At 47.6% G+C, this 16,610-nt stretch overlaps 1 protein-coding gene and 1 pseudogene across 1 annotated transcript; one reads left to right on the top strand and one right to left on the bottom strand.

The window, feature by feature from the left end:
- Nucleotides 1–16,610, bottom strand: part of LOC146170883 (uncharacterized) — a 574,420-nt pseudogene that overhangs the window by 176,812 nt on the left and 380,998 nt on the right.
- Nucleotides 4,613–6,690, top strand: LOC146170889 (uncharacterized). Its single transcript, XM_084586724.1, has one exon. It carries the CDS (start codon nt 5,068–5,070, stop codon nt 5,953–5,955), a length of 888 nt encoding a protein of 295 aa, XP_084442850.1. The 5' UTR covers nt 4,613–5,067; the 3' UTR covers nt 5,956–6,690.

Here is a 16,610-nt window from a genome sequence, read left to right on the forward strand (position 1 = left end):
TGCGGGGAAGCGGTTAGACATCCTTCTTCGTTATGCTATTCAAGCGGCGGTAATCAACGCAGAAGAGAAGTGTGCTGTCTTCTTCACCAAAACGACTGGTGCCGCCCAGGGGCTGTTCGATGGCTAGATTACGTCATCACGCAGCATTTCCTCAGCCTGATCGCGAATGGCCTGGCGTTCCCGCGGCGATACACGATAAGGGCTTTGGCGCAGAGGTCGGGCGTGTTCGTCCGTTATTATGCGGTGCTTGGCCAGTAGTGTTTGTCGTACCTTCGATGACGATGAGAAGCACTCCCCGTAGCTTCGAAGCAGGCTGAGAATCTGGTCTTTCCTGTTGTGGATCAATGCCGGATAGATGTCAAATGTGGGCTGACGGAAAAGGTCCGGCGCGTCTTCCAGCGTTTGGTAGTGCAGGGCGAATACATGTTTGAGGTACGCTAATTCGTCGAGAAAAGCGATCGTCTTGCCCTTGTTGAGAGGGCGGTATTCTTCAGTGAAGTTTGTTAACAGCACCTGAGCTTGTCCTCTCCGGAATTTCGCGATGCCTCTTGCGATGCCGATACCTTGTTCCAATAGCAATTGGATATTTCCTTCGACGATGCCTGCAGAGGTTTCGATGTCTGTGCGTTTAGAGCGACGTGTTGCATCGAAGTCGTCGTAGCAGGTATGGCTTTGTCTGCAGAGAGCTTGATGAGCTTGGATCGGGGGTCGATGATAGCCCTATTTTCATTTAGGAAGTCCATGCCTAAAATCACGTCGCGGGAACACGGCTGCAAGACCACAAAGCTGGTGGGGTAAGTACGCCCATTTACGGTTATTCTTGCAGTACCTCGTCCCGATGGAGTAATTAGGTTGCCACCTGCGGTGCGAATCAGCGGGCCATCCCAAGCGGTTGTAACTTTCCTGAGATGGGAGGCTAACGGTCCACTGACGACTGAATAGTCAGCTCCGGAGTCTACAAGGGCAGTGACTCTGCGACCATCGATATCAACTTCAAGGTCACATGTTCGCGTCCTCGCATTGCACGTGAGCCTTAGTGTCCGATCTCGGTTTCGTCGTTTGTTCACGTCATGGCCGGGGCACACCATTGTTACTTCGCTGGGCGGCGGTGTCTGCTTGCACTCTGGTCGTATTGTCGTCGATGTCGTCGTGTGGAGCGGCGATAAAATGGTTGCGTCGCCATTAGTGGTAGTCGGCGGCGGAGGATCTTCGTCTTTTCGCCGTTCAGCAACCTCACCTCCAAAGGTTGCTGCCTTTAGATTCCCCTACGGGGGCTAGGAAACTGTCCTTGCACGTAACCGCGGCCCGGCGACGCAAATCGGGCACTGTACGGCGATGGGGAGCGTGACAGACGCCTTGGCGACGACGCAGGAAGTCGTTGATTTCCTGTGGTCGCTCGCCAGGACGGGGTCGTGGGGCGTCGACAGCGAAACCATGGAGGCCGATCTGCCTGTACGGGCGGTGACGGAGGATGTGTCCTGCCTCACCACAATTGAAAAAGAGCGGTCGGTTGTTTGCTGTCCTCCAGGCGTCGCACTTCCTGGGGCTTGGGGGTCGTTGGTAGGCTTGGCGGGCGGGGACCAAGGGGCGGCTTTCGGAAGCAGGATGGTAGCGACGAGGGCTTGGGAGGTCGCGTCGGGGTGCAGGACGACATAATGCAGCTGCATAGTCCATCGCTGCTGATTCATGCACGGGAGCCGTCGGAAACGTCGCTTTAGGAACGCGTAGCGCCTGCTGAACTTCTTCACGGGCGACGTCCGCGAGCGTCGCCACCTGGGGTTGTTGCGATGATGGCAGCATTCGGCGGAGCTCCTCTCGCACGATCTCCCGGATGAGGTCTCGAAGGTTCTCTCCGCTTGCAGATGCGCTGGGTAGTGGCATGAGTAGTCTGGTTGAAGTGGTCGCTCGTAGTGGCGCATCCAGGTGTCCGTCTTCTCGATGGTCGATGCTTCACTTTCAAATTCTTCCACAGTTTTCGGCGGGTTCCGGACAAGCCCCGCCAAAAGCGACTCTAACTCCTCGCATTAGGAATTTCACTCTCTCACCTTCGATCATGTTAGGGTCGACGCGGCGAAACAGGCGTTTCATCTCCTCTACGTAGGCCAGGACGGGCTCGTTTGGTAGTTGAATTCTTGATTGGAGGAGAGCCTGAGCTGTTTCTTTTCGAGCAGAACTTGTAAAGGCCATCAAGAACTGTGCTTTGAATATCTCCCAAACCTTGAAAGAAGTCTCGTGATTTTCAAACCAAATTCGGGCATGTCCTTGAAGAACAAAGTAGACCTGCCTGAGTTTCGCAGCGTCGTTCCAGCCGTTGAAATCTGCCACACGGTCGAACAGGTCCATCCAATCTCCCGCATCTTCATCCGGTAGTTCATGGAAGCAGAGGGGCTCACGGGGTTGGACGAAAACAACCGGTGCTGTAGGCTGGGCCATGGTCAGCGTCGATGCCTTCCGAGATCGAATGGGGTCAGGTAGCAGACAGTGTTCGGGTTGTAGGCCTTGAAGTCGGCGGCTGTTTTTGTGACCTGTAGGCTAGTCTTCCAGGGCGACAGGAACACGGCTTGGGTCTTCGCTTGAAGGATCAAAGGCAGCACCTCCACCAGATGTTGTTACTCGAAATGGCAGAACAAGCGGCGTTTTAACAACACTAACACCCCTGAAGCACTGACGAAGACGAGTTTGTTTGTGCACGCTCCCAGGTGCAGCCCAGCACTGGGATCTTAAAGAGAGTGCAATGAATGGCACCCACGACGCCGTGGAAGCCTCCCAGAGGTTTTATGTATTCAGGCCAGGCCCATGCTCCCGAGAAGGGTAGCGGAAACAAGACGTAGGTGTTTCACTTGTGACAAACATTTCTACTGCTCTCGATTACGAACATATATGTGGTACGAAGGCGTGTTTGAGCTGCACGCCCAATAGACCCCTTGCAAAAATACGCCCCTTGTGGCGGCCACTGGCACTAAAGCGCGCCGCCGCCATGTTGAGGGCACGCCGGAATCCGGAGGAAGGTGCGTTTCGGTGACCGCACGGATAAACAACTAAACGCCGCGCTTGGTTGTCGAAAGCGCTGGAATCCGCTGGCTTTAACTCCATATCACAATGGTCAACTGCTGCTGTGTTCCGCAATGTCACCAGCGTAGATATCACGATGAAAACGGCGAAAAGGTACGTACCACGTGCGTTTTTCCTGCCGCTGTCAACCGATGTCAGTTTCCGGATGTTGTGCTTCGTCGCGGATAACGATGTCGACTCACGTCTCTTTGTTTTCTGATCTACTGCAACGAAAGTTTCTGGATTTGTGTGCCCCTAAAATGAAACAAATGCACCTGATTCGCGAAAGCAACAAAGATACCGAAAATAAACGGCTGACGCACATTTTCAACTGGCTGTGCAGGAACGTATTAGGAAGCAGCCATGCGGTACTTCACAGAAACATTAATTTGCATTTTAAACATAGCACACCATTGCGGTGCCGATGGAAACGCCGACTGAACGACCCTGCGCTCGTGCGTTCGTGCGCAGCCGAGTATACACACCGATGAAATCGCGCGCGTGACCTCTCGATGCGATGGTGTTTTGTTAAAGCGTCCTCCTGTCTCGGCCGTCCCTCATAGCCTGAGTCGCTTTGGGACGTTAAACCCCATAAAAGAAAGAAAAAGAAATGTCTAAGGACTCGCATCACATAACACACTTGTTTACGTCTCGCTCGAATTGAAATGCGGTAACTGCAGGAAATATTGCTGAGGCTGCCCGGAGATTGCAGCAAGACGCTTTTGCCACACCATCGCCGCATGTGCTCAAGCGCGTGATTTCTTTTATGGTACTAGGCTTTAACCTCCCAAAGCGACCCAGGCTACGAAGGACGCTGTAGTAGAAGGGGGAGGGGCTCTGAACAATTTCGAACACCTGGGGTTCTTTAACGTGCACTCTATCTCTCCTTCATCGAAACGCGGCCGGGTTCGAACCTGGGTAATCCAGTTCAGTAGTTAGCGCCCTAACCACTGAGCCACTGCGGCGGGTACGGCCGATTTCATCGGTGTGCATTTATCAGCGTGATCGATCGAGTTAAATTGTCATAACCCATTTAACCATTCATATGAAGCCAGCAGTCATTGAAACGAAGGAAAGCATAAGAAATGCTCTTTTTATTCATTAAATAATGAGAAGTGTAAAAATTTCTACCTGAAATATTTTAGGAAAATTGTTGCACTGCCAATGACCCGTTGGCGAGCACCATAAATAAAAAAACACATTGCCTTACGCTTTCCTTCGTTAAGGGCTGACTTCTGTCATAACACTCTTTTGTCTACTATTGTCTGCATACCAGCTAACAAGCCAAGTCACTCACAGTATCATTCATACCACCTTTTGCAGATCTCTTACCACAAGTTCCCAAGAGACAAGCTGCTTCTCAAGATGTGGATAGTGGCTATGAAGAGAGATCCAGGCTCTAATTTTGTTGTAGATCAGTCGACTAAGGTGTGCTCCAGACACTTTAAGCCAGATGATTTTGTCAACAACGTGGCAAGTGGAAGGCGTTTACTGAAAGAAAATGCTGCTCCTTCTGATTTCCCATTTTCCAGGGCAGTGACCAAACGGCGGCCACCAAAGCACCGCGTTATGCTGCGCGTCGACAGTGACCAGTCGCCTAGCACAAGCAGTGCACAGTCAGAAGAAACCTGTGCTCATGGGAGTACTCAAGATGACGAGGATCTGACAAGCCATGACGACACTGCGGACTGTGACTCTGTACCCATGGAATTGTGAGAGGAACCACTGGACTCTCAAGATTGTTCTGCATGCCCCAACATAAGAGCAGAGCTTCAGGCCAAGTGTGAGAAGCTGGAGGGCCTCTATGCTTGCGTAACACATCTCAAGAAGTGTCTAGAAGTGAAATGTGAACTTCAGGAAGAAAAAAAGAAGAGTTCTGAGCTGTCAAAAGCGAATGAGAATCTCCAGCAGCAGTGCGAAGTGGCCGTGCAGCAAGTGGAAGAACTTCGAGCACTGAACTAAAAACATCAGCCAGGATTATTCACTCTCGACAGGTTCAAGAATGACGACACCAGTATGCAGTTCTATACGGGACTGCTCAGCTACCAGCATTTCCAGAAGTTGCTGATACTGTTAAAACCGGGGGAAAATGCATGCAATGTGTATAACAAGAGGCAATGCCTGTCCAATGATGTCAGAAGTCGCCCTCGCAAGCTTTCTCCAGAGGAAGAGCTATTCCTCACACTGGTGAAACTCAGGACAGGATTTTTCTACCCACACCTTGGGCACATTTTTGGCATCTCTGTTAGTACGGTGTCAAGAGTGTTTTCTAGCTGGGTGAGCCTCATGTATGTGCAGCTGGGAAAAATTTCTTTGTGGGCGCCTCGAAGTGTGATCGACAACCACATGCCTGCTATTTTCCGTGACCGCTACCCCTCTACAATTGTGATTATTGACGCCACCGAGATTAGGTGCGAGGTATCAAGTTCTCTCGTAACACAGTCAGGAACATATTCAAACTATAAATCCGCCAACACTTTCAAGGCGCTTGTTGGTGTAGCACCGGATGGTCTGTTGACTTTTGCATCAGAACTTTTCATGGGATCTCTGTCCGATAGAGAAGTAGTGATAAGAAGTGGATTTCTGGACCAAAAATTTTCTCCTGGCGACTCTGTTATGGCCGACAAAGGCTTCAAAATCAATGACCTGCTTGAAGAAAAAGGCGTTAGCCTGAACATTCCACCATTCCTGAGAAATGGCCAGTTTGAAAAAAAAGATGTTCAAGAAACACAGGATATTGCATCCTGTCGCATCCACGTCGAGCGAAGATTACAGCGCATTAAGTGTTACCACATCTTTGACCGCCCCATTCCGCTATCCCTTGGTCCACTGGTAAATCAGATATGGGGAGTCGGTACAGTGCTAAGCAACATGCAAAGTCCTTTGATTATTGAATGTGAATGATTTTTTTTTCAAGTGTTTACTTCAAAGATGCCTTAAGTAGGTGCATTTATTCAGTCCTTCAGCTTCTTTACGTAGAAAGGCAGCAGAGTGTCGAAATAGAAATTGTCCAGCACACTTGCCATACTCGTCCACTTGTGCTCACAGAAACGTAACCGTTGCACAATGAGGAAGTGTGTGCCAAACGCTACAAAGTCTGCCCATTGTGTATGGGTTACACAAATCTGACCGTGAACCTGCATGAAGTAGTCGTGGTCCTCCTTGAGAGCAGGTGTGCCGTTCTCATCAAACGTCATGAAAAAATCTTCACGCAGAAGGTCCTCCTCCTTGGCATCTCGCATCGAATAAGGGCATTTGACTTCAACAGTGCCCCACGGGAAGGGCTCATGGGGGTCGAAGGCAATGGCATCAGGTGATGCACCAAGCCACGGTTTGCCTGGGTCAACAAAAATGCCGCAGTTCATCAGTTCCACTGGATGGCCTGCTGAAGCCATTGTTTCCTTGTATCGAAGCAGTGCGTCGCTTTCGTTTGCGATTCCATACCTGAAATAAAGCAGACAGGTGACATTACGAATGCAAACATCTTTCTCAGGCTACTTATGTAAACAATTGCATAGGGCACATGCTCTGACAAGTTAATTTCAACATATACACATACCTGACAGCCCTAACACGAGACAAGTCCTTTACAGCAGTCAGATTGGCCAGCCCCTTCTCGGTCCACTGTTTTCGGTTCATCACCACTCCAAAATTGGATGCTGTCAAACGAAAGGAGCGTGCATGCATCCATGTTGGGCTTAGCCGCTGCTTTCTTGACGCCTTCTCTAGTTGCTGGGCCTCGGTTGGCGTTACAACTATTCTCTAAAAAATAAAACTCTTAGCATGCTGTGTAAATACTACAGAAAAACCGCATGCCACAAATACTCTATTATGTGCCACATGTTTCAAAAAAAGTGTCCAGTTTTTGAGAGACGGGACATTTTTATGTCAAGAAACGAAACAGAGGTCATAAGTAAAGACACCTCGAGTACTGTTGCAGTAGGCCCATCCACTCTGCCAGGAACAACCCAAGGTATGACGTCTCGGAAACACTCAAAAGGTTGCGGCGTCTCCCACAGTTGTTCTCGCTTCTTCAGGTCTCCCGACATGAGAACCGAAAAGCCATGTGGTACCAACGACTGCTGGTAGCTCAGCAGTGAGCCTTTTACTCGTTTGCCATAATTTGTATCACTGGTCTCACTGTATTCGGCAGCCTGCAGAACAGCTGCAATGTGTTCCATCCCATCCAATGTGCTAAGGGCGTCGGCAAATTCTTTGATGTCTCTCTGCTGCTGGTCGATAGGTTCACTGGCAGCATGGCCCTCGTAAATCTTCGAGCTGCGGGGAACAGTTTGCCCACCTTCCGTAACTTTTCTCCAGTCTATCCTCTGTATACTGGTTCCCCGCAGAGGATTTCGCCTCGGCACTCGCCTTTGCTGAGGCAAATCGGTCGGGGACAGATGCTGTGGTGCTTCCAAGAACCAATTTTCTTGAAGCAGCGCCACAACCCTCAACACAGCTTGCAAGTGGTTGCAGGCATATTTTTCAGCAGCACACTCGCACTGCCCACCAAGCACGTCACCTTGCCGTGACAAGGCTGCAGAAACAGTATAGGGTGGCTCTGTTTTTCTCTGGCTCCTGTGGCAGCTGGCCCTCACGAATACCATGTTGTTTCTGAAACAAAGAGAATAGTACCTGCATAAACATTTGTTGTGTGACTAAAACAGCCTCATCTGAGAAGAGTCTCAAAAAATAAAAACTGAGCAACAGAATGGTGAGAACTAAGGGACGACTGCGTAGCTCGCAGTACTAGCTGCTTCGCGTTCTCGTCATGTTGCCTCTTACACTCGTTTTAATGCACTACCTGCTTCACGGAGCTTATGCTCGTCATACGTTATATAGAACGATCATCAGGACGTCGTAGAGCGCCTGATTTAGCAAGCATAATGAGCCGATAGCCCTGCGGCGGAGTGTCGGAAAACAAATCAAGTGACATCGCAGCTGTTTCACTAGAGGTGCCGCGCGTGCGCCCGTTTCTCGTGCCCATTAGGCCACGTTTGAACGGATGTATCGACAAAAGTCAGTCGTACCTGTTTCAGAACGTCTTTATATTTTCTACCCCCGGCGACACTCGATCGCTTTATGGGCAAGCATTACCGGGTCAGTACTCTATAGGGGCATGCTCTCGATAACTGCCCTTCACGGCGGGGCTACACAACGTTAGTACACGGCTCATTCCTTGTTGGCGTAACCTAACCACGCCCCCAGCGACTCCGCGGTTCGTCGAGTTTTTCGCAGAAAAGAACTCGAAGCTTTCCAGAGCCGCGGTTGGCTTTCGAGAGCCGCAGCGTTTAGCTGGTCGACTTAAGTAGGCGCAACTCCTTGGTGGCCTCCAAATCATGCCGAACTCACACACTAGGAGCTTTACGCGCAGCTTGAAAACCCAGAGAATGGGAAAGAAACGCATACGACGCAGGCGAAACAAGTCAGCAACACCGCCAGCGTAATCGTATTCAATCTTGCATGTACTTTTTTTTTCTTCCATTCAAACAAACACGTAGGGAAAAAAAGGCAAACAAAACAGAGTCATACATTGCAACTGGTACAGAAACACGGCACGTGTTTCAAGGCCCCTCATCTGATCGGTTTTAACAGCCGTTAACGCGCCAAAACAAAAGACAGGTTACGTTGTGCTCGAATAGTTTACCAACACAGAAGACACGACGACGTAGCTCTCGGTGAGAAGCTTGTAGGCCCTTCGTTGACACTTCGTCGTCGCCGTCAACCGAGACACATACGCATCAATATGCGCACGGCGAAGCGCGGCAAGTCCGCGAGTTTTTTTTCCCACGCACACACTGGATAAATGATGTCGCTCATGGTGATGGACACATTCACAAAGTATATTCTTTGCAGCAGCAGCGGCTTAGCGCTAACGGCGGGCGGTGTATTCGACTCGGCAATCAGCAACCGGTGCGCGCAGAGCTAACAAGAGAAATGAGAGGCTGCCCCCAACATGGCGGAAGTCTTCCCAGAGTGCTTTTCGAGTCGAAACCGAAACCGAAAATCACGGGTAGGTGACGTATTTTTGCAAGGAGTCTATTGATGCACTGAACGGAAAGAAAGGGTTTGGGCGATTAGTAGGCGAGCCGGGGCATGCGAGGTTTCAATCGGCAGGCCGTGACGAGTTTAACGTTAGCAAACCGCTAGTGACACCCGTGGGATGTAGGGTCTTCTAGTAAGGTGCCACTACAAGGCCAAGCTCCTAAAGAGCATATAATACAAGAATTTCGCACAGTAAAAGAAAAGTACAGTAATTATACAGAGTTTTATACAGATGGATCAAAAACTTCTACTTATGTTGGCTGTGCCGTAGTTGAAGAGAACTGGGAACAAATAATTAGGCTTCCTCAGTGCACATCAATCTTTACAGCTGAATCCTATGCTATGCTGACAGCTGTAGAAAAAATAGTGAATGAAGACATTGGGAACAGTGTCATCTACACCGATTCATTGAGCGTACTGATGGCTTTAAATCACAGAAATGCTACCATGCCTCTAATCGGTGACATAATACATAATGTAAAAATGATCACGCCACAAGGACATAACATAGTGTTCTGTTGGGTCCCTAGTCACGTAGGCATTGACGGCAATGAAGGAGCAGACAAATGTGCTACACTTGCCCACAACAAATTGATTCAGAAAGTAAACATACCACATAGTGATTGCTTGAAATTAATAAAACATAAACAGATGAATAAATGGCAGTCCAGATGGAACAACCAAGATAATAATAAGTTGCGCCTCATAAAGCCTGTACTAGGAGAATGGAAATCGAGCACACATCAACAACGTTTTATGGAAGTGATAGTATGCCGTCTTCGTATTGGACATACACATCTTACACATAACTTTCTGCTAATGAAACATAACAAACCGACCTGTGAAGAATGCGACGAGATACTCACTGTAAACCACATTCTAATTACATGCTCAAAACTTGAAGCACTACGGAGAAAACATTTTACTATATTTTACAGTCATACCATCCCATTCCATCCCACCTTGCTCTTAGGAGAAAGAGCACTTGTAAACCCAACATCTGTTCTCAGTTTCCTAGAAGAAGGAAACTTTTAAAACAAACTATAGACTTAACATATCAATTTCCTCTTTTGCAACCAAAACATACATTAACCTTGCTCTTGGCGCATGATAGCCTTAGTTGCTTATGCGCCATAAAACACAACACAACACAACTACATAAGCGGGAAAACGAAAAAAATATGTGCGTCGCAACTACAACGACAACCAAGCAATTGCTTCGAAAACACACGAACTCGGTTATCTTGTATCGCCCAGTATAATAGCACAAACAAAACTGTAACGAAGAGCATGACTGGAGGCTGCGAAGAAAATGATCAAGCTCACCTCAAACTGACGAAACCGCAGCAGCGCGACTTGCATAGCTCTACGAAGAGCAACGCCGACACGATTACCCAGGAAATAGTTCCGAGAGGTCGCGTTTGACCTCCAAATCAACACAAAGGGGTAAAAAAAATTAGTTGCACGTTTTCCACGCTCCAAGACGTCCAGCATGTGCACCCAACTGGAGCAGTCGCTCTGCAGCCATGTTGAATCTTGCTAAAGACTGCGGTTAAGACTGCCTGTGCGGTGTTTTAAGCGCAGTCTTAATGAAGGTTACACCGCAGTCTTAAATGCGCACTAAACGTTTCGTGCAAGCGACTTAAGCCATAGGTACCATAGGGAAATGTGGAGCCAACCGATACAAACTAGAATGCCTGGCCGAAAGCTATGAATGAGCTGCGCAGTGATGGCATTTTGCCGCAAGGTGGCAACATCATAGAAGTAACGACTTGGCTAACCCAACTGCTACACGCGTTTTTTTTTTTTTTTTTTGCACCTGCGTTGATTGCAAAGCGCACTTCTCAGTCGATGTTTCAGCCAAGGATGTGCGCGCCGCTCTTCGGCGGCTTTTCAAAATAACTGAAACTGGTAAGCATGTGTTGGCGTGGTTAGCGTGGTGTGTCGGTGCTGTGCTCATTGTTACTCATATACCTTGGTGTGCTTTCCACGACCGGCTTAGTGCTTTCTGGCTTCAGTTCTGCAGAGCGTCAATATCGCCTGCTGCTCCTCGCAGACCTCCACCTGCGTGGTTAGCGTGGCGCGTCGGTGTTGTGCTCAGTGTGCTCATATACCTTGGTGTGCTTTCCACGACCGGCTTGGTGCTTTCTGGCTTCAGTTCACGTTTTCTTGGCGAAGAATGGCTGCAGAGCGTCAATATCGCCTGCTGCTCCTCGCGAACCTCCACCTGCGGCGTGAGCGTATTTTCAGGGACAGAACAAACCCATTGGACCTTTATAGCGAGCAAGAGCTACAGCGACGTTTCCGCTTCGTTCGGGGCGGCATAGCTTATTTAACCGAGCTGCTGTATGAGGACATTTGTCACCCGACTAATCGCAGCCACGCACTATTCCGCACAGTGCGAGGTGCTTCTTGCGCTAAAATTATTTGCCACTGGAGGCTTCCTTATAACGGCTGGGGACGCAGTCGGCATGCACGAGTCGACGGCAAGCCGGGCAGTCAGGAGCGTCTCCCTGGCACTGAAAAGGAGCGCCGCAGCCTGGATACGGTAAGAGCAGTCTTTGTCATTTCACCCATTTTGCCTGTTGTGATATTCCTCGGCAAGTAGAGTCAAGCAGGAAGAAATACAATACAGTGTTTTAAATCGTACACCTTTATTCAGAGCTCAATGTGATGAAAATGACCCATTGCGTACTTTCGCCAACACGAAGTAACATTTTGAGGGATGTTAAAGCGCTAATTGCATCATGGACAGGCCGCGTCGCGCGGGGGGCTGGGGGCCGCCAATGCCAACGTTTATGAACGCCAAAGCATTGCCACTCGTCGCTGTCGCTCAGGTTGTAGGTTTTTAGAAAATTGCGCGTGCCGCCCAGGAGCAGCGCTCGAGGCAACCAATTGCAGAAGGCTTTATGGCACTCAACCTCCGTTCTAGGTTGTTTTTTTTTTTTGTGAGCGAAGTTTTTTTTCCTTATCCGCTTGAAGCGAAAAACGTACCTTCAGATGCTCACTTCGTCTTGTCCGTGCATATATGGCCTCAGCGAAAACGTTCGGCAAAAGTTTGGTAGAATAGCAGTATAAAAAAAAAGCGAGAGAAAGTCACTGCTTGCAATGCAAGCCAGTATCACAGTGTAACGCACAGTAGCGCTGTGACCTTTTTTTTTAACATTATGCGTTACCGAAAATTTCATTACTGTGTTGCCGTACACCCTGCTGTTTAGAGATGGAAACAGTACATACCGTAACTGTACTTCCCTTGACTGGTGAGGCGGCGGTAACAAACCAACGCTGAAAACATGCCTCTCTGTCGCTGAGTCTCGTCGTTCTGTGGCCCTGTGCGTTGTACGCCGGCGGCAATGACAGACATTGGTGTCGTCGCGCGACGCATCGGCAGGGATTGTCACCTCGTGCGGTTACTGCTTTATTTCTACCGTTGAGTATAGTTATAATGCTTTGATCGAACACAGCGGCTAAGTAAGTTAGTTTCATAATAGCGCTTGTGCGCCTGGTCGGGTTTTGCGTCATACATGCTGTTCGACAACAAAATCGTGCCGCGCTCGAGCATCAGTGCGGAATTTAATTACGTGGTCGTGCCTTCACGTGCTTGTCTGCAGTGCGAGTGATGAATATGGGCACCAGAAGTGAAACAGGCTTCTTGCTTTACAGCTGGCCTTCACAGGATGAGGTGCCGGACTGCATGACCGACTTTTATGCTGTTGGAGGTTTTCCCGGCATCGTGGGCGCCATCGATGGCACTCATGTCAGGATCCAGACGCCTGAGCTGCACGAGGAGGCGTACATAAACCGCCATTTCTACCATTCCATCAACGTGCATCTCGTGGTAGATAGCAAGTGCCGGATCCTTGATGTGGTTGCAAAGTGGCCTGGTGGCACCCACGACGCTCGAGTGCTCACCAACAGCAGGCTCGCTGAGCGGTTCGAGTCGGGAGTTTACACCGGCATCCTGCTGGGAGACAGCGGATATCCATGCAAGCCATGGCTCATGACGCCCTTCCGGAATGCGGAAACACCCAGTAAAAGGCGCTACAATGCTGCTTACGGCACCACCAGGGCAGTGGTTGAAAGGTCGGTACACAATAAATTGTAAATATTGGTTTGCATGGCCTCCCAGACGCTGATCAGTTGTCTGTGCCCATTTCGTTCAGACAGCGTGATACAGTTGCAAGCGTTGTTGGGCGAACAATGTACGCTGAAAGAAATAGACTTCGATCTAGCATTTGTTTGTTAATTTAGTAACAGAGAGAGCGGATAAGTGTGTTGCAGTAGCCCGTAATACTAAGATACAACTAGTTAACATGTCACACAGAGATGTTTTAAAATTTATTCAGATAATACTTGGCAGGCTTCATGGAACAACGAAATGAACAACAAGCTACATCTTGCTAGACCAGTCATCGAGGAATGGAAATCATGCTGTTATCGGAAACGCATTATACAAGTCACTGTATGTCGCGTTTGCATTGGACGCACTTAACACATACATTAACGCATAGCTGCATTTTTAAGGAAGACGACAAAAGTCTAATTGAATCATGAGAGGAACTGAAAATAAATCACCTCCTGCTTTCATGCACCAAACTTGAGAAAATCCCTTTTCACCCCAGCCTGCTGTTAGGCGAGCATACACTGGTTGAAATTTCTCATGTTTTTGTTCTCTTAAAAGAAGCAAAGCTCCTGAACAAGCTTTAAGAGCTTAAAAACTATCTACGAAATCAAACATACGTTGCTCTTGGCACATGAGAGCCTGAGCTGCTTAAGTGGGGAAAAAAACCTACACAAGACAACAGTTCAGTAACACTGCAGGCCAATAACATAGGCCAAACCTGAAGGGGGGGGGGGGGTGGCTTCTCGGGAAACAAACATGAAATCATGGCCATATGTTCGTCAAGCTATATTTATTGAACATGGAACATATCAATATTTACTTAGCAATTTGGCATGTCTGAAGTTCACACCATTGTTTTGTATTTTGGGCAGGATAAATTTTCTTACGCGAAAGCACTGAAAAAGTTAGTTGTGTTTTAGATCTAGTTAACTGTTGTTGAATTACAAAAGCAATGACAGAAGCTTATTTTGCTTGCTACCTTATTCCTCTAAACACGCCCTATCAGTGTAAGGTGCTACTTTAATGGGGACACTTAAGCTTATCCTTTAAGGGTGTGACGCGAGAGCGTAAGATACTATCTCAAATATGAAGTCACGCTTCAACCAAGCCGTATGGACGTGCCTGCATGTCATAAGGGTAACGATAATGGAAACGGTTCTGGCAGGCTGATTCTGACATTACCCTCCCATATGGAAGGAGCGACCCAAGTTGGCAGCTCCTTCCCTTGGCATAGGGGTAAAATGAATCCAAATGTCATGACTGGCTGATTTTTTATGAGGAGACCGTAGCTTTGCCGCTTCACGGTGTAGCTGCTGCCACACTAGGACTCACTTTGGCTGGCGGAGTGTTGATTTCGCAACAAAATATTTCCTTTTAGTGCCATTACAGCTGATATGTTTCGATATTGTTTAATGTGCGATGTTGGAAGGACAAATGCTCACAGCATAAATAAGACTACAAAGCAGTCAGTTCCACAAACCGCAGGTTTGCATACTGCAGATATACAATTATGTGAAACACATCATGGCGGAGTGGAAATCTTCATTCTTGCACATTATTTGCATTCACTTTGGTTGCAACAACTTGCATTGTGCCCGTCAATGATGCTATAGTGGCAGTGGAGAGCTCACTTAACTTGTTGTGTTTTGCAGGACAATAGGACAGCTCAAACGCGGCTTCCATTGTCTGCATGCTGAGCACCGCATGGCACCGGACCGTGTGTGCACCAACATAGTCGCATACTGCGTGTACCACAATGTGGCCCAACAATACTCGAGCAGCATAGACGACTACACAGAACTGCCAGCTGAAGTGCCCGGACACGAGTGTCTTCTCCGGGGTGATGGATTTGCGGTTCGCAAATTCCCTGATGCGCCAAGTTTTCTCCTGCTGTAAGTACTATTACATGAACTAAAGCATGCCTGTACTAGTCACAGATTTTAAAGTTTTCGCTGGGTCGCACGACTGGGTAAATGGTTAATTTCTTATGTGCTTAATGAGCCTTGTGCCAACTGTCTGAAGACTGTAGTCAAAATGAACCAGCTCGCCCAAAAAGAAGTGTTAATAAACCAAACCTAATACCAAGAATCGATTCGATTTGGAAAAGTACCACATGTGACAGAAAACAGTTATGTTTTTAATTTGAGAATAGGTTATTTTAATAACTGCAAGAGATATTTTATGATCTGTGCAGCTAAATTGTTTAACATGTAATATTTCTATTCTTATCACCAAAGCCTTATCATTTTGTCAAAGAAGTGTATGCTAACAGAATGAGATGTTAAACTATGTGACTTGGTACATGCACACGAAAGCACCATCCCGGACTACCATAATGTGATTGGTGTTCACAGCCCCAGGTTTTGTGTGTTTTTTCTTGCTGTATGCTAAACATGCCTGCAATGCTTGGACAAGCCTTGTGGCATAAAATATTCATTATTAGTTAAAGGCACCAAAACAACACGCACACATACAAGAAAAGAAGTGTGTGCATGTTGTTTTGGCACCTTTAACAAATAATGAATAGACACCAACTAGCCCAAGAAAAAGTTCTCTGAAGTATAAAAATAGTTTAAGCTACCTGCTCAGAATGGCACAAGTAATTTTGATTTCAGCCCTTCTGATTTCGTTAGGACAACCTCACTTTCTGTTGTGGCCCATTTCAGTTGATTTTCAATGACATTTGTTTATTAAAAGCACAAACATGCCATTTATGCTACTTTTCAGCGTGTATTTCTGAAGGCATGAGTGTTAGTTGCTATAAATTTTCTTGCTATGCGCACGGTAGTGCATACAGACATATTACATGAAACTCGATGTATCAAGATTTGTTAATGACCTTTAGAGCATGCTTTTGCTGGTGGGAGGTCGTGATGTGCACAAGACGCAGTTAAAAAGATAATTGCATTTGTTAATCGTTAAAGGCCTCATATTACTTTACAAACAACTTAGAAGACAAGGCTATGCCTGGCGTGTGTTTATGTGCACTTGGCAAATCTCAATGAGGTTGCCAGCCCGTCCTATTGTAGGGCAGTAATTGTGTATGGCAATGAATGATTTCAAAGCAGATGATACTTTTAAGCTATTAGGAAGCATGCACACCTAAGTAAATATAATATACGTGTTCGTATTATGTATCCCTGACAAGTAAACAATCGGTACAGACAAAGCCACTTATAACAATATCACTTTTTTCATTACATTGCACATAACATCGGACAACCGTAACACCGTCAACTTTACCATGGCTTTTAGGGAACGTAACATGCATGTAACAATGCTGTAAAAATCGATTATTGGTACAACAATTACATTTGGTTACTGTGTGCAAATCCTAGCAGTAAAAAACTCAGGTACTGCAATCATGCCAAGCAAAGCACATCACAAAGTC

This window comes from Amblyomma maculatum, unplaced genomic scaffold (genome assembly GCF_055883805.1).
Source record: "Amblyomma maculatum isolate TAMU_Amacu unplaced genomic scaffold, ASM5588380v1 scaffold_29, whole genome shotgun sequence".
In the NCBI taxonomy this organism is placed as follows: Eukaryota; Metazoa; Arthropoda; class Arachnida; order Ixodida; family Ixodidae; genus Amblyomma; species Amblyomma maculatum.